At 40.6% G+C, this 23113-nt stretch overlaps 1 protein-coding gene across 3 annotated transcripts in view; it reads right to left on the bottom strand.

Annotated features, from left to right (window-relative positions):
• The window catches only part of LOC117412657 (CMP-N-acetylneuraminate-beta-1,4-galactoside alpha-2,3-sialyltransferase-like), a 78010-nt gene that overhangs the window by 18841 nt on the left and 36056 nt on the right, over positions 1-23113 (bottom strand). For all 3 annotated transcript variants that reach the window (XM_034021204.3, XM_034021194.3, XM_034021212.3), the window contains 4 exons: positions 18932-19026; positions 13445-13508; positions 9195-9290; positions 5455-5641 (listed from right to left, as the gene is read on the bottom strand). In XM_034021204.3, coding sequence (XP_033877095.1) covers positions 5455-5641; positions 9195-9290; positions 13445-13508; positions 18932-19026 — 442 coding nt within the window. The remainder of the gene's footprint in view (positions 1-5454; positions 5642-9194; positions 9291-13444; positions 13509-18931; positions 19027-23113) is intronic.

Raw genomic sequence — 23113 nt, 5'->3', positions numbered from 1 at the left:
TATGCTTCCTCTTTTACTGCTCCCAACCTTCAGGGCCAACAAAGTGCTTCTATTCTTAAGGCACATTCACACTGGGCTGATATTCTGTTTCCCGGTACGGTTCGTTTGAGTTCGGAACGTTTGTCCTTTAGTGTGAACGCTCCAAACGGTCCCGGGAACGATTAAATCAAACCGTACCGAGACCACATGAAGGAGGTGGTCTCAGTATGGTTGCATCCGTTCTGGGGACGGTTCACTTATTTTTGCTAAAGTGTGAAAGAAAAATAATTCTCAGTTCAGTTGCGAATGTACCAAAGTGCCAATCAAACTCCTGGAAACGGGAGCGGTTACTGCGCGGTAAATGATAGCAAAACAAAAATGGCAAAAATGGCAAAGAGGGGGATAGAGTCCTGCATCAGGTCGGGTGCTCGTGGGTGACCCGGAAAAGCGGGTCTGGTTTGGGTTGGAATGTGAACTTTCACGGTTTGCATAAAAAATAAATAAATAAATAAATAAATAAATAAATAAATAAATAAATAAATATTCGGGTCTGAATTTAAATCACCAAAAATGTTTCGGCGTACTCGTCTGTAACCTTTGCCAAATAACATATTAGAAGGTAAATGTACTGGTATTTCCTGCAATGTCTAAAGCAGAAACGTGTTTGATGCGTGGCAAGATCTTTTTATTACGTCTGCTTGGTGATATTAAAAATGTTTGTGAACGAGGTAAAACAAAAGATAGCGCAGGGTTTACATCATGTAGTGGATAATAGTTCGAGAGGTAAATCAGAAGCGTGGAATTCTTTTGGAATCATAGCAAATTAAAATAATGAATGTGACTGGATTCGTTGCTTGTAAAATGTCATGTTTTTGTGAACGACATCAAAAAAACTGGTACATCTCTGCGAAAGCACAGGTGTAGCTCCATTTCGACTGGTGGCACGAAAAGAATAGACAGGTATTTTATAGTAAAATAAGTAAGAGTAAAACATATGCTGCCCACTAGAAAAAGCTACCACGCTGTATAGCCTATTGTATAAACTCAATCTGTAGAGAAGCGGGTCGTAGAAATGTGACCCGCGCAGGACTCTACAGGGGGGAGTTGTGGAGTTCTGAAAACATTGAAGCTCTTATTGAAATTTGGGCAGATATCCATATACAAATGCTGCTTGACAATACCCATAAAAACACCAGTGTTCAAAGAGTTTTCCAGTGGACTGAAAGAACGGGGCTTTAACCACACTGCTGAAATTTAAAAAACTATCCTGTTCCTACATTAAAACCAGGGACATGGGAATGGGGAGTCACCAGAACTTAAATCAGCATGTCCTTATTATGACCATCCTGATATTACAAAACACCGCAGAAGTGCAGCACACAAAATTAGGACTTTCTCCATGGCTGTAGAACTTCCCAGCATTCACTTCAAGGAGATCATGTGATTTTCTTGTGTTCTCAGTATTATTGCAGATGTGTAACGTGAAAGGGACGTGTTCTCAGTACACTTGAAAAGATGGAAGTGTACTCAGTACATTTCCAAGTGTACTCAGCACTCAACCAGTGTGAAAGAGAAACGATCCAAGGACGTTTCCCCTGAAAAGCGCAGAGTACACTTGGCAAGTGTACCGTATTCGGTACACTTACAAGTGTACCTAGTGTGAATAGGGGGTTAATTGACTCAGATCCAAGTACTGTGGCTTGAAAACTGAAAGGGTCTGTAACTGTGAATATGGGACAGCTTTTCTTATTATCCAAAGACCGTAACAGCAGATCTGGGACTGCAAGGAACTCTTAACCCTTCTCAGGGTTATTTAATTTATTTAACATTATGTATACAGTAGTTCTGTTTTTCTGCTCAGTGACCACATCTGCTCTAATGTGCCATCAAACTAATTGTGGGTGCTAGAAAAACATGAGTGCTTAAAGGCATATCAATGAGGCCCGACACCTGCATAGAGCAAGTTTAAGCTACAGACCCACCAACATCAGCAGCGGTTCGTCACTGGTTAACAGGGTCTACCTGTAGTATAAACCTTGCAGACCATTTGTCAGATTCCATTTTGTCAGATTCCAAGTTCAGATGTCATTACCCCTCAGGTACCAAAAAGCCCCCCTCCCCCCCCAAACTTAAGACTCTTAGAACTCTCCCAGTCCGATCAGTTTCAAGCACACTTGGTCAACCCAACATGAAATTATTTTGTTGCTTGGGCACTTATTTATCATATAATATCTACATCAATAGATGACATGTTTTTGTCTATCTCATTCTCTGTGTGTGTGTGTGGAAGTACAGTAAGAGTTTTGACTGAGATGCCTGGCTGCTCACAGACCAGGCTCTGCCCCTGACCTTTCAGTTCAAGACTACAAAGCTTCAAGTAAATGTCAAGATGAATGGAAAGACCCCAGAGAGTGACGTTTCTAGGAGAAATAGAGAGACATCGGTTTAAGGAAATGGTGCCTCTGATTTTTATGTTTTAGGAGTACATTTCATATGTACAGATATAAAAAAGGGTAATGGCGGTACATGTAGATGTCTCAGCTCTCCAGTGCAACACCAGATTTCTTTCTCAACATGGTTCCTGCGTGTGTTATGGTATGACTGAAGAAAACCTTATACAAATTAGTCCATCAGTGAAAGTCCTTTAGATGCCAAACTGAAGAAAGCGAGCTTGGAGTTTTAAATATTATGAGATTGTTAGAAAAGTCAACATGTTCAGCTCGGTGGTGATACACAAAACTTCAGGTTTTATGTCTACCATTTAAGGCACACAGAACACTTCCACACAAAAGTATAAACAGGTAATGTTTGTACATATTAAAATATCTATACATGTCAAAATGTCCTTTATAGTCTTGAAATCATCATGTGTTCTGTCCAAACTTATTCTGACCAGAGCAAAAACCAAAAAAACAAACAAAAAAAAACACACATCTCTTGTTTCTTTTGAGAGGAGGTTCAATTGTGGGATGACAGGGTTTTAGACTGCTGTGTCACACAGTACCAGACCTGAATCAGGCTGTCATTTCCGGTCACACCAAGTACAAAAGCAAGGCTCAAGGGCCTCGGGCCACTCCTCTTAAATAAGTGTTGTGTAAAGTTTGGCCCGGAGGGTGGTTTTTCAGACACAATCTACCAGGAAGATACTGGGAGTTCCCCCCCCCCCCCCCCTAAAAATGCTGACAAGCCCTGCATTCAGTCTGAAAATGTAAATGTGCTACAAAGGATACTTATGAATCAGATACTTCAAAGCCCCCACATGCTACAGTTCAAAGTTTTTGTTACTCTTGGTTGCTGAAAGGAGAGAAGGGAGGGGTATTGTTGGACTAAACACAGTCAAAAGACGTTGTTTTCTAAAGCAGATTGTCTCTAGTCATACATGCCTTTCTGAATAGACCGTTTGCTTGTTTAATATTTTTTTTAGTACAATAAATCCCTTTAAGTTTTCAAGCAAATGACCGACACGTCTCTTAAAACACAACTGTCTACTGTGATCTGCTAAAATGCAAAAGCTTTTTCTTAAATCCAAGCACAAATACATTGGAATATACAGCATGGGTTGTGATATTCAATACCTATTTGGTAAAGTCTCAGACAGCAGCTTTTACACAGAGCCATGACCACCTGCACGTACACTATTTTGACAATTTGTTACCCAAATTAGAATAGTAGAACAATGGCAAACTAGTCTTCCAGGGACTTGGAAGTTTTATTGGTTTGCTTGTTTTCTTCAGAGGAGATGAAAGCACCAATTCCTCTGTTAACCCAGGCTGTACAGACTTCAGTGTAGGGACATCACATAATCAGTTGTGTGGGTTGGACCCAATGAATCTTGCACATTCTGGCTAGTGGAAACTAGGCAAACCCTGATAGGTTATTCAAAGGGAATATGGCCCAGGTGCAAAGCACTGTTCGTCTCATGGAAAAATGTTGGTCCAAATTCACTGTAAGGGGTGCCTTCTATGCATACCAGATGCTTTATAGGACTGTAGGCAGACTGAAATTACCAGCCCCATCAAATCCATCACAGTCAAACCACAGGGTTGGGTATACCATGTTTACTCTGTGCACACTGGCATAGCTGTGGCTCAGATTTCAGTTATACAAAATATACAAAAGGCATTGACAACATATTCTATATATAGAAACACAGTGGTTGAATCATGCTGCATAGTGCATTTTTATAGGCAAATACCATTCAAACCTGTTAAGTTCACGCAGTCACAATGCATGTTTTCCTTGAACTGTATTACAAACAGTATTTGGTTTCACAAAACTGTTCTACCAATGAAGTATCCAAAGCACTTTTTCAGAGGTAGGGGATTCTCTGAACTTGGACTATTATGAAAACTAAACTAAATACCAAATTGCATTGATGTCTACAAGGAGCAGGGCTCTGTCCTAAACAATGGATAAGGCTGCAATGAAAATGGGAGAACAAAGTCAAAATCTCGAGATGGGACTTCCCAGTTCAGTCACAGCTCTCGTGAACAGGATTCCTTCTGCTTTAACAAGGTTTCAGAGAAAAACGGTCAATTCTAATTTGATGCTCTCATATCATTGTTTATTATGTTGAGCACATGTCTATGAAGCTACACTCAGACAAGAGTCTCATCCCCTGGGAAAGTCAACTTAGTGGATTCCAAAGAGGAGGGTGGGCAGGAGACGCCATTCTGGGGCAAGGACTGTTGGCAACCTGTATAAATGTGTGGTTAACGGAAGAATTTAAAACTGTCGAGGCAAGTGAGTAGAATATCACTGATATTTATATATGTATTTTTAAGAACAAAAGAAAATGCAACTTGAAAGGTGTTACAATAACATGAAAGTAAAATTAGATATCTATCTCTGCTTTTACACTGAATTAAAAAGAAAAATCTGGACTTGGGCTCCAGACTCTATGGGCAGCCAAGCTTTTTAATGACAGTAAAAGCCAAAGAAGTGCCTCATTATTTTCCCCACTTTTACTTGAGCTTTATGAAGGCAGATAAGGATGTTCAGTCAGTTAAAGAAACCAACCAATTTAGGCACTAATTCAGGAGCTGTCAGTCACCTTGACTGACACTTTTTAATAATTTGTCAGACACAAAAGGACAGCAGCACAATTTAAACTCTTAAGAGGAGAACAGAAGGAGGTGTTGGAGCGAATCATCAGAATTCAAGCAGATTCAAAGCAGTTAGTTTAGAGACAGCCGCTGCAGGCAGATAATCCTAAACCATGCTTAAGCCCCTGGGTGCTGCAGAGGTGATCTTCACCCCCATGGGGGCAAGAGATCTGTGGAGATGAGCATGCCTGCACTACACTGCATTAATACATAACCATTGCAAAAACCACTGATAAGTATGGTGGCTTGCAGATGAAAGTATAAACGCACACCTATTTACTTCTCCACACAGGTTATTATTTAAAAAGTTAGAAAAACTGCTCTGTTGCCCAACAATCCATGCAAAGCCACCAAACGCCCCAGCCCTCACCAGCTTCTCCTTGGATGCAATCTGCTTGAGCCATTTGAAGTCAAGGGGTTTGAACGCGGAGAAGACAAAGAGGGAGTCCTTCTCATAGCGATCAGGATTCTGGATGGCTCCTTCGGGGTACGTGATCCTTACTGTTGTTTTTGAACCCACGTCTTTCACAAATCCTTTCACTGGAGCCTCATTCAACCTGTAGATAGAGTGCATCATTATCAACTATAAAAGCATGACCTGGACAGTGAAGGCTCTTACCATACTACCACCATATCATATAAAAAACAAACGTGTTAAACCAAAATACATTGTGACACCTAGAAGAAGAAGATTAAAATCTCCAAAATCTTTGTGCTTATTAATGACAGTATTTAGCAGTTTTAATTGTTTTACAGGAACCAGTACTAGTAGAGCAGTATTTAGAAACAGGCTTTTCATAATGCAGGTGTACATACTGAATATAGAATTAGAAAGATGATTCCATAGATGCAATAAACAAAATAGAAATGAATGTAACAGTGCTGTACTGTAATTTCTGCACACTGCACTGTGTAACGTAGCCAATCGCTTTTGGCAACCTATGAATCCAACCGCAAGAACAGATTCAAATGCTGAAGAGCCATTTTTCAATTAAGATTTTTGCCAGCCAGGGAGGACCATTTCCTACATCTTGTAGCTGTTGAGCAACTATAAACATCTGTTGTTTTTGTACAATTTAGTGCTGCTGTTTCTGAAGTGGGAAAAGTGGTAGGTTAAACAAAAAAAAGGAATTACCCCATGTAACAGGGGAGATCTGGACTGACTGTCTGGCACATTCGTATTACTGCAGGTAGAGGGCAGCAGTCTCGGGGGATCCGCCTGTCGGTCATGGCGATGACACGGAGAGGTGGGGAAGAGGGTGTGTGTGCTTTCCCTCTCTCCGAGTGGCTGAGGGGTGGGCCTTGGGAGACTGCTCTGCCCATAAGAACTGGCTTGGTTATGCGCTCGAGTGGCCGTGTTGGGGGGGAAATACAGAGTCGCTGGCAGAAGAGGCTAGTGTGAAACAAGGAGCAGGCGAGCCCGGCTGAGGGGCAGCCTTTCATAAAAACCAAAACTAATTTTCACAGGGCAATATAAATAAACACGTACCCAAGGGGACGTGTGTAGAAGTAGGGGGAACCCTGACCAACCCCGGCGTATAGGCATAGCCGAGTGTAGGACGGACACCCGTGCTGACCGGCTTAGCGGCAGTGGGTGCACTGCATAATCAGCACTTTTGTTTGTAGTTTTATTACTGTGTTTTATTTTCCCTTTTTCTTTCGCCTTCTGTTTTCATTATTATTTTTGAGCACTTGAAGGTGCACGGACTGGGATACCTGTGTTGGTAACCCCGTGGTCCTGGTTTACTGTCGGCAGTATCCAGACCACGGACAACAGCGCCCTCTGCGGGCTAAACTAAATAAAATAATAAATAAGGAAAATAAATAAATCTGGGCACCTGTGTGGTGGTTACAAATAAAATCTTCTGTCTCCTGTGTCAGTGAATACCCCCACCCTTCCACACCCCAGCATTGCACAATTCTAATTATCATGCTGCACTGGGAGCCAGCAAATCCTTGTGGGCACTACTGTAGATCTAGTCAGCGAGCAGTGTTCTGCCAGCCTGATTTCGATGGCAAATAACTCATGGTGTCAGTGCTTAGCCTTGATGGCTAAAGCTTCTTTCATTGTCTTCCAAGTGCTCAAACAATAAGTATTGTATTTGTTCAGAGTGCAGGATGCGCCCTATAGCCTGGAGATCGCAGGTTCGAATCCAGGCTATGTCACTGCCGACCGTGACCGGGGGTTCCTAGGGGGCGGCGCACAATTGGCCGACCGCCGCCCGGGTAGGGATGGCTTAAGTCGGCAGGGGAATTCACGATTCACTGCACACCAGCGACCCCTGTGGCCGATAGGGCGCCTCCTGTTCTGCAGTGGAGCCATCAGATCTGTGTTGTCCTCCAGCGCTATAGGTCTGGTGGCCTCGCTGTGGATCCGCAGTGCGAAAAATAACGGATTTGCAGGAGCACGTTTCGGAAGACGCGTGTTCCAGCCTCCGTTTCTGGAGTTGCCAGGGAGTTGCAGCTGTGAATCGGGCTACAAATAACAACTGGGCATTCCAAATTGGGGAGAAAACCAAGGTTAAAAAAAAAAAAAAAAAGTTTGGTGACCATTATATTCAGTTATCATTATTATTTAATTGTAAAAAAGAATATACAAATAGCTTATTCCAATTTTCAGAATGTATTCTTTATTTAAAAATAAAACAGCAAGTGGCTTAAGAACTTCTATTTTACAGGAGGTACACCAATAAAGGAAAAAAAAAACATTCCTCTTCAAAGTCGCTTGCTATCATATCTCCCTTTATTTCTACCATCTCCATGCTGGTCTGGCTATCTCACTCTGCTTTGATCTCTCGCTCCCCCTCGTCACCTTGTTAATCCTTCTCAATTTCCATGTTATTGACTCAAACAGACCCAGCTGCATTGACCCGGGGTTGGCTGGGCGCTGACAGCACATGTTCCTAACACTGTAGAGCAGGTGCTGCCAGTCTATACCTCCCAACAAATCAATTTCTGAGTGTCAATCCCTGGCTTGAGACCCACAGCAATTTCCAAGGGCACCTCTTCTCCGTTCTGTAATACTATTGCTATTTGGCTAGAGGCTGTGGGGAGTGGGGTTATTGGTGATGCTTGAACACTGACAGCAAAAAGAGAGATATTCTTTTCATTGCTGACACAATCAGTTAAGAGTAACAATACTAGATTAATAAATAGCATTATTATTCACAAACATAAATCTACATTATATATAGGCTAATTATACTACATATATCAAATAAAAAACAAAACAAAACAAAAAAAGATAAAATTACTTATTATACAGAAAGGCAGTCCATGTCAGATCCATTTCCAGGTCTCTCACAAAATTACACGTAGACTAAATCTGTTTATTCATTCAGCTAAACATGAAGAATGACCATATTGCATGTTTCCGCCATTTGCAACAAATCTTTTCAAATGTGTTCTTATTTCAATTTTGCACCACCCAGCATCGGTCTTCCTCCGGTCTGATTTTAGAACTGTATTTCATCAAAAGCAGGTACTGTTACTGGATTAAACTCTTTCCTCAAAACAGTTTCCAAACAGAATAATGGAATAACAATCAAAGTTTAGTAAGGAGAGCAAGAATGATAGGAGTGATGCTCCCAGTCTCACGTCAGGAAGACAGACACCGAGATCTAAGGCTCAGGGAGACAGCACATGAAAGGCTGGCCTCCAGAGGAATGGAGCTTCACGTGCCCCAGGAGGCTGGAGCTGCTGCCCCCTTCTCCATGCTCACACAGAGAGGCATGTGCTTTCGATTAGCGCTGCGCAAAACTACAAAACATGCACACCTGTCTGTCTCTCCGTCCATCAGTCTGTCCAAACCTGGATACCACCTCCATCCGCTTACCTATCTGTTCTGTCATCACTGCATCAAATCAACTAAATGCAAATCCAATTCTGGGTTTTCAGAATATCAAATAAAACTCTTGCATTTAACAAAGAAATTGGATTATCAACAAACCGCAAGTATGAACGGTTTGCAATCTGAGCCTCATGTTACAGCTTTGTACTTTGTCATGCTAGCGTGTTTTCGATACACTTCGTTCACACCAGGAAAGCATTCTAGTCTTTTCAACCTTTACTGAAAACATGCAGTTTTATTATACCATCCTGCATACTCACCGCACAACAACGTCATAGTCATCGATCTGGGACCCCAAAGACTTGTTGGCGAGGATCCCTCCATTCCCAACAATGATGCATCTCTTACAGTTCAGACTTGGGAAGGAAAGGAGAGAATTCATTCAATTTCAGTAGGTACCCCATTAACAGTGTGACAGGGCTCAAGGGACTCTCAGTGTAGAGAGAAAGGACGAATCTCATCACACACACAGTACTGGCAACAAACCCAGTTGCAGCAGATTGCACTATTCCAGCAGGGTCAAATAGCTGTCCCAGGGTTAAAAAGGGTGAAAGAAAAAAAAAAAGTTGCCTTTAAACTAATAATGTTGATTAAAGAACATGATATTCTGTTATTTTATCCAGACATCTGAAAGACCCTACATCAAAAGGGTGAAATGTTTAGGTATTCAGTAGTGTGTAAAGAAAACTGTGAAACTAAAAGAAACTGGTAGACAACAGTGTCCTTTTCAGACACGGGTCTCACTGGGGATGGCAGGCACTAGCTTTTTGTTCTCCGTGGAGTTAGATTTGAACTTGGTGTATTTGAAATGAAAGACGCCAAAATGGTCAGTCCCTGACCCGAGCCTTGCATAGAGTCTGAATGCACAGTGATGTGAATTACTGGGCGCTGCACTTTTCCAATCTGGTCTCCAGAACAGATTGGGGGGAGGTTTGGACCCTTTTCTTCTTTAATGCTCTGTCTCCAGAAGGTCATTCCAGCCTTGATCTGCGTGCTACCCTTGCCTTTGACTCTGACCCTCCCCCCTGAACATTCATTCCCCCACTCAGCAGTTGGAGGAAAATGGAATGTCTAAGTGTGATCAAAAGGTTAAGGCTGTATGTTTACAGAAAAGCATATTTAGCAAAAATATTCCCACATTAATCTGCTGACAAATACAGAAAATGCATGTCAACATGGAGGCGATTCAAATGGAATGGGAGCAGTAGGTCTGTCTGCCTTCTACAAGCATGGAATGTAAGCTAGTGTATGACTAACCCAAGAAGGGTCAAGTGTTACCAGAAAAATTACCCCAAAGTCAGAGGCTAAGGGACTGGGACTGGAAACACTGAGCTGAAAAGAACGTCTGTTTAATTGGTAGTTAGTTCACAGGAAAACTGACTTTGTTTGTTCTTTAAAAAAAATAAGGAATTGAGACAACAGATATTTGAGACCAGAAAAATAAGAACGAAAAAATACTACCTTAATATATTTGCTCATAAGCTTGGGTTGAGGAATGCAGACAGCAGAATGTTATTACCTTATACCAGCGGTTCTCAAACTTCATGGCACTGCGACCTCCTTCTACAAATACAAATTACTTTGCTACCCCACTGCCCTGTATTACTGCAGAATAGTTAGTATTAATAAGTAAAATATGCATTACAAGGCAATATCAACAAAACAAAAATCTAGCCACTGCATATTTTTATAGCCAACAGTATAAAAAAATAATACATTTTTAAAAAATTACATTACTTACTTAATGGGAGGGATGAGTTTGCATGGATGAACACAAATGCCTGAAACAGTGCTCTGTGTGGCTGAGGTAAAGACAAAGGTCATCTTCAACAGTGAGGCAGGTCCTGTACTTGTTTTTTAGTAAAGTGACTACAGAAAAACCTGACTCAAAGGTAGGTAGACGGGAAAAGCATGAGTGCTTTCAGAGCTGCAGGTGATAGCTCTGGAGATTCTTGTCGCACAGAAATCCAAAAGTTAGCAAAAGGTTGCTAATAAAATCTGAGCTTCAGTGTCTCGTCATAAGAAAGGTCCTTCAATGTTTCTTCTGCTGTAAGTGGCAAATTAGCACTTGCAGTCGCTTCAGTATTAAAAGGGTTTCTAATCCACCCCTCTGCTTTCTGATCCTTTTCAGGGAAGTACTCTCGAAACTGTAGCTGAAGGCTTTCCAGGTGGCTGGCAATAATGGATTGTAAGTCACTCTTTGAAAAGGTGCTTGCATCAAAAAAGTTAACTAATAACTAAAATGCTTCCAGACTGCCATTTACGCGATCGTACCAGGCCAGCTTCTTGATCCAGCTTTCGATTTTGTCAATGAGAGAGAGCATGGACAAATGCATCTCATCCTTGGGAGTGACATATTAAGGATATCGAAATGATCGAAAATATCTGCCAGGTGAGCTAGCAAAGCAAGCCATTAAGCATCTACAAGCTGTTCGGCCAGCAGAGAATTGTTGTCGGAAAGAAATATTCTTACTTCCTCTCTGAGCTCAAACAAACGATTGAGCACCTTGCCCCGCAACAGCCAGCAAAGTTCTGTGTGGTAAAGTAGATGACAGTGCTCTGCTCCCATCTCATCACACAAAACTCCAAACAGGCAGGCATTTGTTGGATGAGACTTGATAAAATTGACAATGTGAACAGCTTCGCTGAGAACTCGTTCCAGAATGGGTGGCATTTTTTTTTTTTTTTTAGCAATAAGGGATTGCCTGTGTATCATGCAGCGAGTCCAAATGGCTAAAAGCCTAAGTTGGTTGCTAGGTAACCAGTTCAGAACATTCAAACAAGGCAGGAAGAGAAAATGAGGACTCATTTGGAGTAAAAAGTGCCAGTAATAATAAATGAACGTACCTGTTTCTTAAACTAAAATAGTTTCATTTTTTTTTTTAATTGCACAAGTATTCCAACCCCATTGAAAGGCACTGGCGACCCCATTTAGGGTTACGACCCCCAGTTTGAGAACCGCTGCCTTATACATTGGTTCCATATACATTGGTTCACATAAGCAAACTTAACAGAGTACTTTACTGGCTAATACCAGCAAAGGGTACTTAAATATGGGGAAATTGAAATATTTTTATTTGCCTAAATATAAAAAAATGTTTTCTGCCACTGGAATGCCTTACACCTTCCGGCGTTCTTAAACAAAATATAAACTAACAAAAATACAGTTTTAGAAGGGGCTAATAACTGAACGGTTTGCAAAAGCAATTATAAAAATAATATTTGGTATTACTAACTTTAGCAGGCTGTCGGTTTGCAGTTCTGATAACGAATGCTTTCCTCTCTATCCTTTCTGACCTGTATAGCAAAAAAACACAATGAAACACTTCTCGCAACACTAGTTATCGGATAGCCCAGTACTAGACAGCAATCTACACTGCTCTTAGCCTTTGCAAACATTAATAGAATGGTACTAGAATTCTAACTACACTTGGCTTAGCCCTAGGGACAAGTGAAATGTATATTTCATAAGAATTCATTTAAATGGAAACATCTTGTACACAAGAACGTCCAGTCCCAATATACATGGGTAAAACCAGGATAGGAGAGCTTTAACTAGGCAAGATTGTTACTGATTTGTATTGGGATTTAACCAGGATACTAGGGTTAACACTCCTCCTCTGAAAAAGTGCCAGATCTTTCATGTCCACAGAGTAGACATAATGACTTCACTTCAGTATCTGAGCTCTGGCCCAAAAGGGGAATGTACCCACTTGGAACAACCAACAGCACCTGATTTTCCTTGGAAGTCAGCCACACAAATAGCTTGTCACCTCTTTAAAGCTAAGCACGACTGTGTTGCAGCACCTTATAAAAGTACAGGTATTGAAAGTATTGAACTGGTTTACCATTCAATTTAAATCATTCTTGTTGGATTGGAGCAATGCATTTACAACCAATGTCTAGAGGTATTTTCTCAGTGTGCTTCTGGAATTTCCAGGTTAATAAATACTGTCTCTATCATAAACACTTCAACTTGCTCCCTGGTTAAGTAATGTAGACTCTACAATGAGACCTGTAAGTGGTTCTGTATGTTAGACAGAAGGGCTTCTTTTGATGCTAGGTCCCTGAAGTGGAATACAAGAGCTCTCTATGTCACGCCGATACCTCAACAGAAGATGGAAGATGCAAAGATATAGATGGATACACACACGGGTGCTACCAGAGTTTACTGCAACTCTGTACAAACCGTGCTTATTTGAGTAGTCATCTTATTATATCACTGTCTCTGTTCCTCTATGTATAGGATACAGTGGGGCACAGGGATCTTAACACGATTCATATGGCTCAAGCTCTCTGTAATCAACAGTGAAAGACTAAAAAAGGAAGCCCTGTGTGCTGTTCAGATGAGACAAAACAAAACAAGCTACTTACATAGGCTGCAAAACCAAGGGGAAAAGCCAAGTTAGTGTTATTTTTCTCTCCCCAGTTTGCTCTCTGGAAAATGAATTTCATTAAGCAGAACTCCCCACCCTCCAAAACCCCTTCCCAGACACACAACCACACCTACCTATCCAGAGCAGAGGACAGTCCGTAATTTTTCGTAAGCGCCAAAATACTGTCAATTACTTTTTCTGTGAAGAAAAAAAAAAAAAAGAAAAAAAAGTTTAGCCACTTTTGATCAGTATATCCATCATTCTCAACACACCAGCAATATCCCTAGCCCTAACACCAGCACACGCAAGATCTTAATCATTCTAAACATACTGCAGTCACCTTCAATTCAGGGTCAAGGCACTTTGTTCTCCAGTGCAGTCAACTTGAACAAGAAAGAACACATTCATGGTAATCTAGAAAGGTAGCCCTGCACCCTAATGAACCCAAAACCAGAAAGGTTTATCTGTTTCACCACGGCACAGGTTGTGAAAACGTCAGCACCATTTTTTTTTCAATATCGTTATTTCAGTTCTGATAAAGGGCCCATTTGGTGAATGCGAGACCCAACATGAGTGGTAGACACAAATTCATTGAGGTTCCACTACATGCTTCGGAACAAGCCCATAAAACACCCTCAGTTAGGAATGTCATTTTTAAACAAGCACATTCTCTGGATAACGAGTGCATTCCCCAGGACTGTGAGAATGCAGTTATGTCACTACCTTGCTATACTGCTCACTTGAGTTGCTCTACAGTGGTGCACATTCTTCTCATTTTTCTGAACATTTAGCAAGGGTCCTCTGTTTTGTTTATTGCAGACTGTGTGATCTTCCTGTGGCCTTGCTGTTATTTTTAGTATGGTTAAACATGAACCAAAAACCCTAAATTATATTCATACCAGCGATTAGGCTCATGAGAGACCTCAGGCTCTTATCCAAGAGGAACTAAATATTTAGAGTAAATACTCTATTAGAAACAACCCTAAAACTAAACTAATATACTTTGATAAAACAAAACAAACAAACAAAAGTAAATTGTTCACCGTTTAGATCGCAGAACACTGGCCTGGCAGATAATATTCACTACAACGTTCAGAAAAGGATTTCAACAAAAGGAAGAAGAACAATGAAGCTTCAACAAAAATGAACACATTTTCCTGAGGCCTTAAAAAGACCAAGAGCCTTTAAAATGGTCATTCAGAAGATGACTGCCAAATAACTAGCCTGTTGAAATTTACAATGAGCTGTGGCTGTTACATTGCTATTAAAACAAGTCTTGCTACAATACCGTGCGTCTGTTATTGCCCCTCCCACCCTCAACCAACCAAGCTGCAAGGCCCCTTTGGAAATGGGAGAAAGTGAGTTGATGATAAAAAACAAACAGATGAAAGTGCATCTCCTCCTACATAGCGTAATTACTTTAAATCAGGCCAGACTGCAATTTGTAAAGAAGGACTTCAGTTCAATCTAATTCAAGTGTGGAGAAATCAAAGTAAAGTGGAACAAACACAGGCTACTGTTTCAGAGGGTGGGGAACCTCGGCTCTTTAAAAAGGGGCCTTTTTGTGGAATAAAAAAAAAAAAAAGGCTTGAGTCTTAGGATCAAACTGAAACTTTAATTCTTCAACAGTTCAGCAACTTAATGGTACCATCGTAACCATACATTTGATCAATTCGGCAGTAACCTGTCCTGCAACTGTTGCATAATAAAAAGATACAATGCATTCCATAACAGTTTATCAAGTACAATGCACAAAACATCTAGAAATCCTTCTTTTATGCAAATTTCAGAGAAATTAACAGCTAAAGTAAGACCACTCGACGACAGACAGCAACACCACGTCTCACAGCATAATCTCCTAAGGTTTGTTGCATCAAACCCAGCTGCAGTAATGATCAATATAAGCCTCACGGGAAGTCTGAAAATAAAGTGATTTTTTTTTTTTTTTTTTTTTTTTTTTAAACAGACTGGGATGCATAAAGACATTTGTAAATACAAAGCCACAGAACAGACAGGCATCATGAAAATTCCTGGACATTTGTCTGGGATTATTTTTACTGAATTTAGTCCAGGAACCTTCTGCAAAACCTGAAAAAAAAGCACCCACTTTAACTGGTATGGATCTGTATGTGTCAAATGAGACTGGTTTACTTTAGCCTTCACAATAGATTTTCAATTAGCACAAAAGTAAGATTGCACAGGAATGGTCTTTTGGGCCTAGTGCTGGTGGCAGGAAATGTTAGCTGAGAAGACGTCACCAAAAGGTTTTCAATGAAAGGGCAGGAGGACAAACAGAGGGAACACAGGATGGTGGAAAAGGAAGGCTGAACTACAACATCAATGACGCGTAACAATCTCTCACACCAGCCTAAAAATAAACCGGTTTTGTTTTTCTGTTTTGTTTTTTTTTAAATGACTTGCCAAGAATTTCTTTCAATAACATCTGATTAAACACCTTGAATCAGAAATCCCGTTAAAAGAAAGTACATTGCTTTCAAGTTCTGTGAAGAAAATGGAAGTCTAGTGCAACATAACAAACGATGGGAACAAAAGAACCCTCAGATCAGCATCTATTTACAGTAACCTCTCATCCAAACCTATACTTAGCTCCCTTTCAAAACCAGCCTACCTATTAACTTTACATATGTATGCATATCTCTTAACCCGCTCAAAATATATATGTGATATTTACCAGTCGATAGAAAAACAGACAGACTAACTGACACTGACGTGAAGATGAATTGTATTCAGGACTGGAACCACAAACTTTGATTACATGATGTTAAACAAAATATCTAAATAAAAGATCAAAATTATCTTCATATATATATTTTATTATTATTTGTTTATTTAGCAGACGCCTTTATCCAAGGCGACTTATAGAGACTAGGGTGTGTGAACTATGCATCAGCTGCAGAGTCACTTACAACCACGTCTCACCCGAAAGACGGAGCACAAGGAGGTTAAATGATTTGCTCAGGGTCACACAGTGAGTCAGTGGCTGAGGTGGGATTTGAACCGGGGACCTCCTGGTTACAAGCCTGTTTCTTTAACCACTGGACCATACAGCCTCCTTATTAGATATATAAAATGTCTCAATCCTAAAATTCTAGGTGATGCAACACTTTCGGCCACAGCTGTAGGTTTTCTAGAACATAGTTGGACCGCTGTCCCCTGAACAGGTGCTTACAATATTTTGATGGAACTATTTGTGTAAATCTATTCCTTAAGGGGTGATGTTTGCTTAGACACTTAAATGGGTAAATGTTATGTAGCAGAGAAAAATAAAGGCCGTAGGGTAGTGTGGTGAGACTTGGGTTGAAACGCATCAATTTAAAAAGATGCTTGGACTAACCTCTGGCTGTAATGGCCCTGGTCAAGTGGTCTACCCTGGTCCATTCTATGATTGATAAGAGAATCTAGCTCTAGTCCATTGGAACTCGTGTTAAACAAAGTGTGATTACAGTACATTGATCATACAGTAGGTTTGTGACATACGTGAGAACCCTCAGCTAATAATTAATTTAAAGTATAAAAACAACAGTAATGACTACAGACTGTGACAGTTCAAATTGTTTAGTTTTGGAATTTAAAATGGATGATGACTTAAGTTCCATTTGACGTTATTGGCCCCCTCCCCTTCCCATCACTCATCTAAAGAGACGGTTTACCTATGGATAATAAGTAAAAAAAAAAAAAAAAAAAAAAAAAAGAAGAGAGCATGATTCACGCACTGATACCATATGAAAACAAAAAAAGGGCAGGGATTACCAAACTGGACACACACACACCCCACTCGGAAATCGGAAAGGAATTTACTAAACTGTTACTGCATCACACCTCATGTCTTCTTTTTGCGTCGCTGTGAATGACATTTCTCACCCTCTGCTGCTCTTAAATATAATGAAGACCAAATAATCCAAGGCTAAAAAAAATAAATAATTGGCCACAAAACAAATGTTATTGGACCAATACAAATACTATACTATAGCAATATTCAAATGTTTAAACTATTGCTATGGCCAGTAATATAAATAATTGTGCTGCAAAAACAGATAATACAGAGAACCACAGAATACACATAATACACATGTGAACTGATTTTGAAAGTAATTTTCTAAGTAAGTGTGTGGTGTTTACAAATCAGTTAATAGAAAAGCAATCCAACACAATCTTGTTTCGATAGTGGCATTTTTTTGTGTTCTTTATCACTCTGATAAGTTTTAAAGCACAGGGATCAGTCCAGACATATTCTGCTCTTCAGCGAGTGCAGTTTGCCTTTCTTCACACTCTTGTCCTTGGGATTTTCACAGCACAGCAGTCTGGAGTGCAGGAATTAAGAAACAAGTACAAATCTCTGAGCGAGACGGAGGGAGGCGAGTGCTGACAGCTATGGTGAAGAAGGAGCATTGTGCCAGGCCATTGCCCCGCTATTTAGCATGGAAAAGCAACAAGAATTGCTGTTGTCAGGTAAGACTGCTTCTGAGAGAAAAAAAAAAAGGGTTGAACCTTATACAGTTTCTGTTCAGTTCTCTAGTTCCCCCAGGTTTTATTGCATCGTCTAAGAGGCTAGCCAAGCTCTCCAGTATTCATAAGGCAAAGTGAGATTTAAAAGACAAGATTCTACAGGGCACATTTATCAAGGTCTTTACACTGAAATGCAAACTGCACCTTTTTTGTGTGAACGCTAAATGAAACTGTTATTGTTATAAAACTAGTAACAACTTAAGCAGTTTTAATAAATGTAATGTGTAAAATGTGTGTGTGTGCTATTTTTGTTATTCCTTGCGTTAGTTTAAATGCCACTGGTCAGTTGGCACTTGGCATCTGTCACTTTACAAACCAGTGCCTTCCCTTCATTTCTCTGCATGACTTGCATGACGCGCAAACACACATGCAAGTGTTGGTAATGCAACGATCAATCATTCAAGATTCAGAGATGCTGTGATCTCCCCGGTTATACCTGTGTTTTTGTTATGAAGTTTCACATTTCTCTGCGGTTCGTTTTTTTACCACGTCGTTTTTATAATTCTCTCCCTTGGGCTGAGAATTATGATGTCCCCATTGGGAGCGTATGTTATGACGGAGTGCTCTATACTGCAAGTACTCTTTGATGGTGCTGCTATACAAGGGGTACCCAATTGCTCCTACAGTAAAAGCTCTTCCGAGCAGCAGCGAAGGGTCAGGAGCTCTCTGGTTCAAATCCTGATCTTGCACAGTTGCTGATCTTGGCTGGAGGTCCACACCAAGATCTGCACCATTTTTTGTGCTCTTGTGGGTTGGGGAGGAAAATTATCCTCATCACACGTCAGCAAACCCTACTGGTCAAGTGCCCCATGAGTTCAGATGGAAACTTGCCAGGTTGAGCTCTTTCCATCTGGGCTCAGCAGCTTGGTAGCATTGTTGCTTGTGGAGTTGAAAAATGGGAAATGGCTTGACAGTGGGATAAGAGGTCACTTATTAATATCCAGTTCTTGCGATTGGTTTGTGTAGGGCATTTTTAATTAGAGCAAACAAAACACCAGGGGAATAATAATTAACAGTTGATGAAAAAGAAGCTAAAAACCTTCTAGAGAACAATTGACTAGTGAGGATAGCCACAAAGAAAGGATATACAGTACCTTGTGTTTTGACCCCAAACGGAGGCAAATAATGACCGATTCTTGACAGTCGTTTAAAGTTCCGATCTAGAAACATCGGGGCTGGTTTAATGAACCTGGACAGAAAAACAAAAGAAAAGGTACTTTAATGCATGGCAATACTTAGTCCAAAACAAAGTGGTCATATTTCTCACTACCTTGTAGTCAACTCTCTTTGGCTCTGCTTTATGGTACTGGTACTCAACAGGTACAGAGAATGTACAGGCACATACTGAGACATGTACAAAACCTACACATTAACACACAACTGGCAGAGATCAACTGCGTGAAAGTATGTACACTGTGGTAGGTACAGCTGAGCACTGATGTCACCACATCTGCACTTTCCTTCCAAGATGTTGCAGATTTTAGACTTTTGAACTGTTAAGCTTTGCAGTAGGATTCTGCTCATGTGGCAAAGCAGAAAGTCTCCACAGAATGCCAAGACAATCCCTTCAAAGAAGTTATTTAGAAGGTTAAGAACTGATGTAGCAGTACATAATTTCTATAGTTTTGGAGCCAATATATTGCTGGTAATCAAGAATGCTTAGGTAACATTATTAAGTCAAGCAGACAGGCACTGATGAAGGCATTATCGTTTTAGAATTTAAAACTTGAGTGTTTGAATTAATACAGTTATTAGCCAGACAAACTGTTGTATAAAACCAGTGCAATATAAAATATAGTACTCTGGCTCTAGGGGTGCAATATTTATATACATGCGTGTGGTGCTCATCATACAGTAAATGTCTCAAATGTTCTAATTTTTCAAAGTGCAACATTTCATATACAGAGGCAGACATTCCGTCAGGCTTATAATGCTGATTAAGATTTTCATCTAGGAGTGTAAAGAACTATGTCGGTAATGGACAATTTAAAACCTGTTCACTGCTGTATCTGAGTGCTATGTTGCCCTGAACAGCGAAAGGTCACCCTGGGACCTGTTCATTCAGGACGATTGTCTTAATTTACAAAGTGCAATCTTGGCAGTGTCCTCCGAATCCACCCAGCCCTCCACCCTCCTCCAGACAGACAGGGCCCAAATTCCCTGAACCTGAATCACCCAGGAATGACGTGCTTTAGGGTTGCTAGCACTTAAACCCTTTGATAAGTGATTTGGAGAGAGAAGTGGCTACCAGTCATTTTTGCCGTGACCTCTCTGCTCTTGTTGCAGTTTGGTCTGTGTCAGAGGCGTATAAACAGCTTGCTCAGCCCTGGGTAGAACGCGTACAACACTCTTTGGGAGACACACACACACACACACACACACACACACACACACACGAGAGATGCTTCCATCTGAAAGTGAACTCATGCTGCCTTGACCCAAGTTGAAACAGCCCTGCATTAAGTCTAAGACAGAAGCAATTTCTTTCAGAAATGGCGACGGCTGGCTGGCAAATTGTGATGCATGTGTCAGGGCAAAGAGCAATTGTTTTTATCACACCATCTCCCTGGACACACATACATCAACTGCTTTACACGCTGACTAACTATAGATACTGAAACCAGACCAGTGAGGGACACATCGTTTGTTATGTTGTACTGTAGGGTTGCATCAAACATGATGTTGTCTTTTTTAACAGAAGCTTTTCCTGTAAATAACAGCGGGACTTGTCAGCCCAAATCTGAATTCCACACCCCTATGAATGAAGCCCTACCATGTAACAATGTTTCAATTTTTTCATAAAAATGGGAATAAAACAAAACAGAAAAAAAAGGCAGATAGCGAGGTCCGAAGTCAGCTAGCATATTTTAAACCTGCATTTCAAAACACATCCCTTGGCCCCCTTTGCCCCGTCTGGCAACCCTAGCCAGCAGCCTCATTGTGGAGCTCACTAAGACTCAGGATGGACAGATCCCAATTACAAGCGCTGAAAGGTTTAATGGTTCGAGACGAATGGTTTTCGATAAATCTCGCTGTCTCTGAACTAGAACGCGGGGAGGTTTAACGGAGCCTGAAGATTGCCAATCACTGTCCCTGTTTTAAATTCTCTCAAAAGGTTACATGTCAGTCAGGCTGTTTACCTGCACAGGCCACATTACACTTAGGTATTTCTCCCCTGGAAGAACAGTAGTACAGGGTTCATCAGGTGTGGAGAAGATTACTCTAGAGCAGCAGGGTTCACACACTGGAAAACACACAGACTGTTTCTGTCAAATTATATTCAGAGAATTAGTTTTAAACACATAGACCTCTAGCATGTAATGTGAATCACCCATCACACTCACGTTCTCAGCTAGGACGATTTCTCTGACCTCACCTTAACAAGTGTGCTCTGTCCTCCCTCTCCCCAGGTCAAGTGGTTTCTCACAAATTCACGTGTACATCGGAAGACATCAAGCTCCACTTATAATTATACAGATTTTCATGTTGATCAAGCTGCACTGTATGCTTTGTCACTTCAATGGGGCTTGTAATGGGGCTGAACCAATTGTATATGCCTTCTAACCCTGGGGGTCAAGTTGTAGCGAAAAACTTTCTGCTGAAAGAATTTAGATTTTTGTTCCTTAAATAATTGCAACACTTTGGTTTTCCACACTGGCTTAAAACAGCAGAGAGCGTCACTCATTTTGAAAAACTCTGACAAACCGGCATAAGAACCAGAGCATATGTGCCAAAACAAAGTACCATTAATTAAAAGGGCAAAAACCTTTTTTCTTAGTGGGGGCAAGATCAAACATATAAATAACCACAGCAAGAATTCTAAGCAACCTGACAAGGTTCTGCCTGCCATAAAACTGCTCCTTGCCAAATAGCTTAATCCCATTGTGCTTGCTTCCTCACAGCTATCTCACTGGGGGAGATAATATTTTTGTAACCGGTCAGCATGAGTTGAAAAGAGACATACGATTTAAAACTGCAATCCAAACAATTTAATTCCATTCTTCAGGGGCGGCCAGAATTTTCTAAGGGATGACGATTTGTTGGAACTGTTAAAAAAAAAAAAAAATCACTCTGCGTTTTCATCACAGACGTCCTGGTACACAACACTTGCTTACAAGATCACATGGACTGAGAAGAATAAAGAAGTATTTGTTTAGATTTGGTTTCTCCTCCCCCCATACACAAGGCTGACACCGACGCCAAACAATTTCAAAAGAATAAACGTAAACAGATTAAAAGCAACTTCATAACTGAACATACACAAACGACCAAACTTCTACGTGGGCAGAAATGTATACAGATTATGAAATAACTGATCGTTTATTGATGACCGCTTATTATGCAAGTGCAAACCAATTATATATTATCAACATGTGTCAGTACTACAGGGATTGGAACAAGATACATACAAACATGTCCTGCTTTCTGGTACATTTTACATAAGAGACCAACTAATTTGAGTGGACAGACATTCAGATGCTACAGCTACAATCCTCCTGAGAGATAAATAAATGCTGGCTTCTGTAACGAGGACCTCAATGTAGTCATACATGGGGAAATGTTCAAAGATGAATGCTAGGAAGTGAAATTCATAGAAGCTGGAACAAAAATTTAAAACATTTAAATATTCCTCTAAGACAATGGATTCTGGCAACAGCAGTGGATTCTGGCAACTGCAGCAGTGTGGAGTAGTGGTTAGGGCACTGGACTCTTGACCGGAGGGTTGTGGGTTCAATCCCCAGTGGGGGACACTGCTGTTGTACCCTTGAGCAAGGTACTTTACCTAGATTGCTCCAGTAAAAACCCAACTGTATAAATGGGCAATTGTATGTAAAAATAATGTGATAACTGTATAATGTGAAATAATGTATAATGTGATATCTTGTAACAATTGTAAGTCGCCCTGGATAAGGGCGTCTGCTAAGAAATGAATAATAACACAGTGACTGTTTTGCCAAGCAAATTAGTATTATTATTATTTCTTTCTTAGCAGACGACCTTATCCAGGGCGACTTACAATTGTTACAAGATATCACATTATTTTCTTTACACATTATTTTTACATACAATTACCCATTTATACAGTTGGGTTTTTACTGGAGCAATCTAGGTAAAGTACCTTGCTCAAGGGTACAGCAGCAGTGTCCCCACCGGGGATTGAACCCACGACCCTCCGGTCAAGAGTCCAGAGCCCTAACCGCTACTCCACACTGCTGCCCAATATTGTTTCTTCATAGCAATGACTATTTCTAATATACCAAATGACGACTAGAAAC

The sequence above is a fragment of the Acipenser ruthenus genome, chromosome 10 (assembly GCF_902713425.1).
Source record: "Acipenser ruthenus chromosome 10, fAciRut3.2 maternal haplotype, whole genome shotgun sequence".
In the NCBI taxonomy this organism is placed as follows: Eukaryota; Metazoa; Chordata; class Actinopteri; order Acipenseriformes; family Acipenseridae; genus Acipenser; species Acipenser ruthenus.
Note: the sequence above shows the minus strand (reverse complement) of the source record. Positions and strands in the feature narration are given on the sequence as shown.